The sequence below is a fragment of the Amborella trichopoda genome, chromosome 11, assembly GCF_054954075.1.
Source record: "Amborella trichopoda isolate Santa Cruz 75 chromosome 11, AtrichopodaSantaCruz75HAP2 v2.0, whole genome shotgun sequence".
Lineage (NCBI taxonomy): Eukaryota > Viridiplantae > Streptophyta > Magnoliopsida > Amborellales > Amborellaceae > Amborella > Amborella trichopoda.
Window position 1 is genome coordinate 30,842,606 of NC_142346.1, and position 9,624 is coordinate 30,852,229.

At 42.8% G+C, this 9,624-nt stretch overlaps 1 protein-coding gene across 1 annotated transcript; it reads right to left on the minus strand.

The window, feature by feature from the left end:
- Nucleotides 1-2,871: 2,871 nt before the first annotated feature.
- Nucleotides 2,872-6,302, minus strand: LOC105421788 (FT-interacting protein 3-like). Its single transcript, XM_011630568.3, has one exon. The coding sequence runs from the start codon at nt 6,141-6,143 to the stop codon at nt 3,183-3,185; it is 2,961 nt and encodes a 986-aa protein (XP_011628870.1). The 5' UTR covers nt 6,144-6,302; the 3' UTR covers nt 2,872-3,182.
- Between the last annotated feature and the right edge of the window lie 3,322 nt (nt 6,303-9,624).

Here is a 9,624-nt window from a genome sequence, read left to right on the forward strand (position 1 = left end):
AAATAGGAAAAGGTTTATATAAGGTTACAACCTTATAATGTAGAGTTACATATGCACTTCAAAAATCCATCGAAAAAGGTAGTTTTAATGTTGAAAAACCTTTTGATTGATCATCTCGACATCGAGATGTATGACCACGAAAAATAAAACGATTTTAAGTTTAAGAAATAGTGCATTTTACAACATATTATCTACACCATCCATTTTCAAGATTTTCATATGTTTATAGATCTACTTGATTTTAACCATTTTTGAAATTTAAAATTTTATAATTACATATAAAAATAGATTTTGAGATAATCCTAAGAGCATTTTACATCAAAATTATATATCAAGATAAAATTTGAAGGCATACCTTACCTCCAAGCTACGGATGCATTTGTATGTCAACTGCACCCATTTAAATGCTTATACCTCTCCTAATAACAAAAAATACCCTTACTAAAAAATCGTTCCATGTATAAAACAAGGTTATACAAGTGTCCAAAATTAATGAGTACAATGATAAATTACTATATAGTGTGAGCACTTTAATATAACTCTAACACCCACACACACACACAAACAAATATATATATATATATATATATATATATATGGTGCGGTTTCTATAAGGTTGCAACCTTAAACAATCCATTTAAGGCGCACCTTAAATTTTTATCATAAAATATAATTTTGTTGTAAAAAATTAGTATTATTTTAAAATCTATTTTTATACCTAATTAGAAAATTTTAAATTTAAAAAATGATTAAAATCAAGTAGATCTATACATATATGAAAATCTTGAAAATAGATGGTTTAGATAATGTGTTACAAGATGCACTATTCGTGGGACTCAAAAACTTTTTTTTTTTCATATTCATACATCTTGATGTCAAGATGATTGATTAGAGGGTTTTTTCAACATTAAAACAACATTTTCGATAGATTTTTGAGGTGCATATGTGATTCTATATTTTAAGGTTGCAACCTCTTATAAACTTTTTTATATATATATATATATATAGATTTGGGGGTGGGGCAGTTAGTGTTAGTTGTGCGTATTAAATCGGAGGGGCGGTTGTGATTGGCATGCTTGTAACATTTTGTTAGTTAGGGTTGGTTTGGTTATATACAAAAGCTGCATTTTTACAGTGGAGAGTCGCTGGCAATACTAGCGAGTGGGGTTCCACCCATCTGTCCTTTGTCCGTATGTGTTAGGGTGCAGCTCCGCATTGAAGGAGTCGAATTTGGCCCTTCTGCACAGCTGTTAGGGTGCAACCCTCGCATTGAAGGAGTCGAATATGGACTGGACCATCGGATTGGCAGTTGGAGGAAATCGGGGTCAGGGAGTAGGTAAGCCAAGCGGTCCTCCTTGTAAGATTTTATGAATGTATTTGTTTTTCAACTGGCCGATTTCAATTAATTGAAAAAAAAACTAAGATGATGATGATTTGTTTTTCATGATAAGGAGAGAGAGAGGGGGGTTAGGTTAGGTTAGGTGAGGTGAGGGTCAGTTTTGGAAAAGGGAGCAGTAAAAAGTTTGGGAGAGGTCGATATCGTTTGTCGGAGGTAGGATATGATTTCTGAAAATGAGAATTTTTGCCTTCGGTTGATATTAATGTTAAAATTCAATGAGATTTTGATGTATGAACAACCGCTTGTTGGACCAGTATAAAAATGAGAGAGAGACGGGGAAAGCATAGCTATCAAGTTCTGACAAGCACTCTGTCTAATAGGCCGGTCAGATAATCCATGTTGGTTGTTCTGGTCCAAGCAAGTTCTAATTCAAGTAAAAATCAATAAAAATCGGCATACAGTGCCAAGTTTTGACCTGTTTGGCGAGTTAAACAAAGTAAATAAATTTTCTCTAATATATCTCATATTTATGAACTGATAATCTTATTCCTATTGTATCTCTTTTCCAAATCTGGTCCTTTGGATCCCTCCCCAGTTTGGTTGGCGGTCTGATCCTAATAAATGTGCTCAAAATGCAATTCGGCAAACTATATTTCGACGCCATCATCTCAAGGAGATTTTCGTGCAACAAGTGTGATTGATACTTATGGCCTAAAAATTGCGAGTCCAAATCGAGTTCGGGTTAGATAGGTACTAATGAAATTCTTTTATGGATCTAGGAATCCATCTGCTTAGGTTTCCATAAAATCGATACTTAAGGTCTGTGATACTGAGTAATTCATATGCAAATTTTTCTGAGCCGCAAAAAACCACAAATCCCCATCCGTTTATCAGAGGGCAGATCCAACCGATTCCCAATTTCAAAATACCGGTGATACCCATTAAAGTGTGAAAAACGAGGGTGAGGTCGTGGTGTTAGTACCCCTGTATTTTAGTTATTGGTTTCTATTCTTACAGACACCACTCTATTAACCCGTTATGAAAAAAAATAAAAAAAATAAAAAAAAATAATATAAAGTGAGACTATTTACCTTTGGTACAAAGTGGGACATTAATCTTGACCATTGGATGTAAAATAGAGTGGCTGTAATTATTTCATTGACCAAGTTCAAACTTCAAAAAAAATTTTTTCAAATTTGGTGACACATCCAAGCTATCAAACTTCACATCGGATGATTGTAAATAATTGTGACCATCTTATATCAAAAGTAAATAGTATCACGCTATTAAAAAAAAAAAAAACTCTCAAAAAAATTGGTTAGGAACTGTATTCCCCCTGAAATACCCAAAAACAATCACTTCAATCGACTCATCCTAAAATATTTGTGCGGTTCTTCCTTGCCAGTTATACCGTGAAATGCTAATGAATGCTTCCCAAAACTGACACATCCTCTCGCTCTTCTCCATAATTATATATCCCCTCTCTTTCCAAGAAAGTCACTACAGAAATCATAGCACAAAGGAAACCGATGAAATCAAGAAAGGAAACTTTATTGAAATACCAAAAGCTCAAAATCCGATCAAAATTTACATCCTAGTCACATTCCATCTCTAATTCTCCCAATCCATCTCTAATTCTCCAAGACACATAAAGTAGGCCCCTTTTTTCCCCCACGGATCAGAAAAAGTCGGTGTATCATTTTATACACACCACTTAGACTAATTATTCTTATTACTATGTATCATTACAACATTGAAGATCTGAGCCCAATAAGACGAGAAAAATAATAGTGACCAAAGATTCGGTCAAGGAGTTGGCCGGAAAAAAAGAAAAAAAGGAGGACTAGATGAGGCGGTCCGACTGGGCTGGTAGCCGGCGATAGAAGTTGAGGGGGGCGGAGGGCAGCTTGGTCCTGAACCGGGGGTGGCGCAGAAGGTAGAGCCCCACCAGCACCGCCACCACCTGAAACGGTGTCGCATACACAAACACCACGGTGAACAAGCAAAACATGACGAATATGGCCGTCGCCCTCGGGTCCCTCCAGCTGAGCAACGCATTGGCACGCTCGCCCTGCGTTGCGAGGTCCCCCGCCACTGTCTGCACCCTTCCAGCGACGCTCCTCAGCCGGTCGTACCTCATCCTCACTATGTCGGTCGCCTTGCTCGTCGGGAATGTGTCCATCTCCTCGTCGAGCTCGTCAGGGTGAGAGCGGTCGGCGTGCGACAGCCTGACGTCCATGTGCGGCGGGTGCCTCGGCCGGAACCTGTAGTTCCATATGCCAACTAAGAACATGTAGAGGAAGAGGGTGGGTAGTATGAGCTCGGGGTGCCAGACGAGGATGAGGAAGACCACATGGAAGAGGATGGTGGTGACGGGGTTTCGCCAATTGCAGACATCTTCGAACCACCGGCTGATGCCCGCGATCCCCGAGAGGACCGACACCACCCTCTGAAAGTTAGCCTTAGCGCGGCGGAGGCTCCACATGTGGGAGCGGGAGTCGAGCATGTACTCGACAACCTCCTTGCGCAAGGGGGGCTCCATGCGGTCGAGCCTCGACGCCACAATTTGCATGGCCTGGAAGCGGAGGTTTTCGAGTTGGCCTACTGTGAGGGGGAGGAGGTAGTGCATCTTCGGGAGGAGGGGCTGCGAGTAGAGATGCATCATGTTGACGAAGGAGGTGCAGGTGAAACGCACTGCGAGGTGGAGCTCGCCCATCGGCTTCACGCCGGACGGCTGGAGAGCTATCAGAGGGTAGGCACGAGCGTAGACGCGTTCGGTGTCGAGGGTTGACAGCCGGATCCGGACCTTGCCGATACTCCTGTCTCTGTTGTCGCTGCCACCGTCGAGGTGTCCATTGTCGAAAACCCCGATGGTGACGACGGTGCAGGGGTCATACACCTCCCATGTGTACTGCTCATTCCATCGCGGCTGAAGGGAGTCGACAATGGTTCGGGTGCGCACCCACTTCGGCCCGTACTTGGCCACGCAGTAGGCGTCGGTGGTCTGGTGCCCGCCTCTGTTCTTCATGGGCACAAGACCGTTCGCACTGATGATGCCGATCTCGAGAACTCCGATGGCCGGATACTTTGCCAGAAGCCGGTGCTGTGTCGCCCTCAGGTCGCTGCTGTAGTGCGTCGACTCGTCGAGGACATGGTACCCGCCCTCGAGGCACAGCCTGAGGTGAATCCTGCTCGCGAATTTCACCTCCTTCTTCTTCTCCGCCTCGGTCTCAGTCACAGAAGTCGGCTTCTCCAGGCTGAACCACCGCGACGGAGTGGAGACGACATCAATCCTGCTCGGCGTGCCAGTGAGGGGAATGGCAATCTTACCAATTAGCTCGGCCTTGCCGGGTCCGATCCTGTCTTCGACCATGATCATTAACCGGTCCTCGTAGGGCTGAGCGGCGATGAACAACATATCTTCCTGGAAGGCCGGGTTGATCGTCCTCCCCACAGGCCTCGTCCTCTGCTCCTGGTTCCCAAGCTGAACCCTAACTGTGGCCTCCGGCACCCGCCCCTTCTCCGACGCCACCAAGTCCTGGGCCTCGAGGACGCTGACTCTCAGGTACCAGAGCTTGGGTGCGACATAAACCCTCGACCTGGTGTTCATGAGCCCCTCGTGCGTTGCCAAGACCGCCGCGTCCGAGTGCCAGGCGTTCGGAAACGCCTCGTCCGCCTGGGTGCCCATCCAAACAGCCAGCATAATCTCACCCTTAGTCTTCCTCTCCCCACTCTTCTCCTGAAGCTTGTACCACTGTGGTGCCATGGGGCTATCAGGCGGCACACGCGTCGGCACCTCCCCGACCTCGAACAGAACCCTCCCCACAAAATCATCCTTCACCACATCCTTGTCCTTCAGCACCACCTCCACCACGCTCGCCTGAAACCTCTCCTTCGAGAAGGCAAAAACCTGGTTCCACACAGGGTTCAAATTCTTCTCGAAATGCTTGGTCTGGCCCTTGTAGTTCCCCAGCTTCACCTCCACATAGGGGTCGCAGCTCCCGCTCACGTCCATGGCCGGAAGGTCTCGTGCTTTGGCGACATGAACATAGAGATACTGCATCTGCTCCACCAGATCGTATGCGCTCGTCGACTTGCCTCGTTTCAGCAAGGCCTCTATCTTTGGGGCCGTCTCCCTCACCTCAAAACTTGGCCCCCCACCACCAGGCATCGCCAGTTGCATCAGTTTTGCTTGCGGCAGTGGTGCCTCCGCCTTCTTCTCCTCCATTGGCTTGAACCCGAAAAACCCAAGCCCAAATCCGAAACCAGGTGGGTCGCTCGCCGCTGGTTTTTGAAACACCCTGCTCCCTTCCTTCTCTTTCTTGCTCTTCTTTTTCACCGTCTCCTCCTGCATTGGCACAGAGCCCATGGGGATTTCGGCATTGGGAGGTTTCTGCGTCGGGAAATCAAAAGTGTGGTAGATTTTGAGGGCGATATCGCCACGAATGTGCGAGAACAGGCCTCGCTTGTCGAGAGGGAAGCGGTTGAGGCGGGCTTCGCTCTCCGGGACGACAGAGGCTCCCGATATGCGCACGCGGCCGAGGAAGTTGTTGTGGTGGCGCTCGGAAGAGGAGGCCTTCCGGTCGTTGTAGACGGTCACGTCGATGGTTCGGTCCGGCAGCGCGTTGGGGTCTCCGACCTGGAATTCGAGGTGCTCGTTCCATGAGGGGTTAAGATCTTTCTGCTTGGTTTGAGTCCTCTGTCTCTGATTCTCGAAGTCGACCTCCACGAAGGGGCTCGCCGAGCCATGCCCGTCTTTTGGCATAAGGTTGCTGGAGTCCAGCACCTCCACCACCAGCTTCATGGTGACCTCCCTCTCTCTCTCTCTCTCTCTCTAAACCACCCAAAATTGGCCTTTGAGCTCAATTGCTGGCCCCTCTCTCAACAGGAAGGCCACCAGAGTTGCTTGGCTCTTTGAAAGGAGGCCAAGTGTTAGAATTGGGGTTTTTGAGAATATGGTGACATGGAACTGAGAAGTGGGCTTTGGGGTTTTGCCAGGATCACTTGACATTAATCGAAGCTTGCTTTTCTTTTGTTTTCCTGTTTTGCCTTATTTCACAATTTGACAATAATGGCCTCTTCTTCATCTTTTTGCTTGGTTTTTCTTTTTCTCTTGGGTAAAGCTAGCACGGAGCGGTCCACACCTATAAAAATTCCTCTCACATCTAGGTTAAGTGGCTACTTTATAAGTTCAGGAAAAGTATTGAATGAGATCAATATATTAATTTTTACCATTAGATCTGAAATTGGGTCCCTACAATTCTTCTATTAATCAACTTCATACTTCAATTTTTTTTTTTTCGAACTTTGTTACACATCCAGCTGTCAAACTTCACATCGGATGGTTGTAAGTTATAACTAATTGTGACCATCTTGTATCAAAAATAAATGATCTCATTGTATACTTTCTCATAGATTTATTCGTATAGAGAAATAAAAGTTATTTATGTAGGTTATTTGGATTCCGATGAAAATCGGTATTTTAGGGAGGGGAAAAGGAAACCATATGAAAATATTAAAAGAAAAAAGATTTGGGATTGTATCTTATGAGACCATTTGCTATTGTTATAAGAAAAAAACAATCACTCTCAGTCATTGGATGTTAAATTGGATGATTTAGTGTGCATAATGGAAGAATTTGAGAAATTTTTTTTTGAACTTGAGTTTAGTGAATGACACACTTACAAAATCAGACGTGTGACTGCCTTATACTAAAAATAAATAATCTCTTTACTAATAAACTAGAGGCAGATCCAGTAAACAACAAAATTTCTCTTAAACATGAGATTGTTCACTTAAAACAAATGGAAAAATGGGGTGGTATCATGTGTCACAAAAGGGCCACTAAGCACCTCAATTGTGGATTTTAAGTTTTTATTCAACACCTATTTGTTTCCTTGTATCCCTAAGTTTCTATTTTTCTTATCTATTTTTCTTATAAAGAAAACAATGATGTGAGTGCCCCACTTTCCTACAATAATTGAATGTAGAATCCAGCTAACGTGGCTTGCGCACACAAAAAAGAAAGGGCGGAATATACACGAATGTGTGTGGACTTTTGTGTGGTGAATCGATCAAAATATTGATTAAAATGGCAGCTTTTAGCCTTTTAGCAATATCCGATGACATGTGCCCGACTGTTGAAAATTACATTTAGAAAATTACATTTAGCCTTTTAGCAATATCCGATGACATGTTCCCTTCTCAAAAGTTTATACTATGTAGCATACTGTTGAAAATTACATTTAGAAAAGGATGAGGTTTATACGGTCATCTTTATAGTACAAGAAAGATGATAGCAACTCTTTTGACCATTAGATGTACAATTACCCGACTCAAACTTTGTGGATGCACCCTTCAATTTCACGTCTAGTACTTAGATATGATTGTAAATTTTTTGTATTAAATATAAATGGTGTCCTAGCATATAATCCCTTAAGTACGTTTAGTTTGTAAATATTTTTTAAAACATATTTTTATGTGAAAAAATTCTTGAAAAATATTTTTACGTGAAATTTTTTTCTCATGTAGCTAGATGTGAATATATTTTCACACCAATTTAGTTGTCAATTGGCGTGAAAAAATACACAGGGACTAATTAGTATGAAAATATTCGTACACTTAAACCACATGAGGGAATTCTTTCACGTTTTCATACGAAACAAACATGCCCGTGTATTTAACACTCTCAAGGAGTTTTTTAAATTATTGTGATTCCCAATTCGGAGAGCTGATCTAGATGGGGAGTCCCTTGGGGCCGAATTAGTTCGAGGATGATATTAGTCCTAGCCCATTTCTCCCTAAAAACCCCTCTTTCCTATATATATATATATATATATAAAATATTATCTAACGGATATTTACGTCCCTTAAATCTCCATCACATAAACCCCAATCTAATTTTTTTATCTATTTTTTAATATTTTCTGAATTATCAATTTGGTTCAATCCAAACTTATCTTAGTCACTTATCCATCAATCCGACACTGCCACAGGTGATCGGTCCACCAGACTAATGTGAGCCTTGAAAGTTAAAACGCTGCTCTCAAGTACTTGGGTGGGACCAAAAAGACATGGTTTTAATTTCCTGTCGCTTGCCTTATCGAGCAAGTAAATTGAAGAATCATAAAAAAGGAAAACTGCGGAATTGGTTTCAACGAAGGAAAATGATTCAGTGGGGGAGATAAAAAGGCAATGTTCGGTGCAAGGTGAAGCTACAATGGATGATTTTGAACGTCAGAGCTTTTAATAAGATAGTTTAGCGGATCATTAGCCGATAAGAACCCATTTTTATTGGTTTTTGAGGAAAGCTGGCTGCTGTTTTAATCAAACTTGAAATTAATCTCTCTCTCTCTCTCTTCCTTTTTACCTTTCGGGAAAGCACTCTCCTTTACTAAAGCAGGTGATCTTTTGGGAGAAGATTCTGCCAAATCCCATTAGTTGACATTGAAAAAGGCAAAACGATGAGGAAAAGAATCCACCATTAATTTTAACTTTTATAAATTGTATGAACAAGGAATACTTCGTAATCTTTGTGTTTGGAGGGTATTGTATTTGCATGTGATGCTCCTCTGAGTAGTCATTAATTTAATTTTCCTTTTCATGTGGTGCTTTGTTTCTATATGAATGTGTGGTTGATGGATGAAAGTAAGAATGATTGTGGTTGGTGGGGATGCGAGGGACCACCCCAGCAACAAGAAGTCACGTTGGGATCCAGTGGGGATTATTTTGGACTCTCTCCCTCTCGGAATCTGCTTTCTATCTCACCCTTTTTGTTTTTTCATTTTTAGTCTTCCTTTCTAATGAGGACTGATAATGGCACAAGAAGCCCGGCCTGGTCAGCCCGCCCCCAAAAAGTTACTACTGTGGCTTGAGCGCTAGTCTAGGGTGACTGGGGTGAGTGCCAGCCCGATTCGGTTCCATTCTTTTTCTTGTTTTCTTCACATTTGTTTCTGGCTGAGTCATTCCGACCCGCCCCGGCCCCGACCGAACCATCTATTCCTTGTTTTTTATGCAACGTGTAAGTTAAAGGTGAGGCGGTTGCTATCACCTCCGTCATTGCCGGCAGGGATCCATGTGGCTAAGATAAGAATATGACCTTGTCTTATCACCGTCCAATCAAATGCATTGAACGGTGATGGAGAAACCCTAGATGCTTGCAATATGTTCCACTCCCCATCGCCGTCCAGCTCATCGATGGTATGATAATAAATTCTACTTGATTTTGTTACTATGGACTTCTGGAATACACTTTATTTTACCTTTGCCAATCTTTGCTGTGAAAA

Excerpts from the sequence above, each read along its gene's own strand:
- LOC105421788 (XM_011630568.3), bottom strand. The coding sequence starts at position 6,143 with ATGAAGCTGGTGGTGGAGGTGCTGGACTCCAGCAACCTTATGCCAAAA.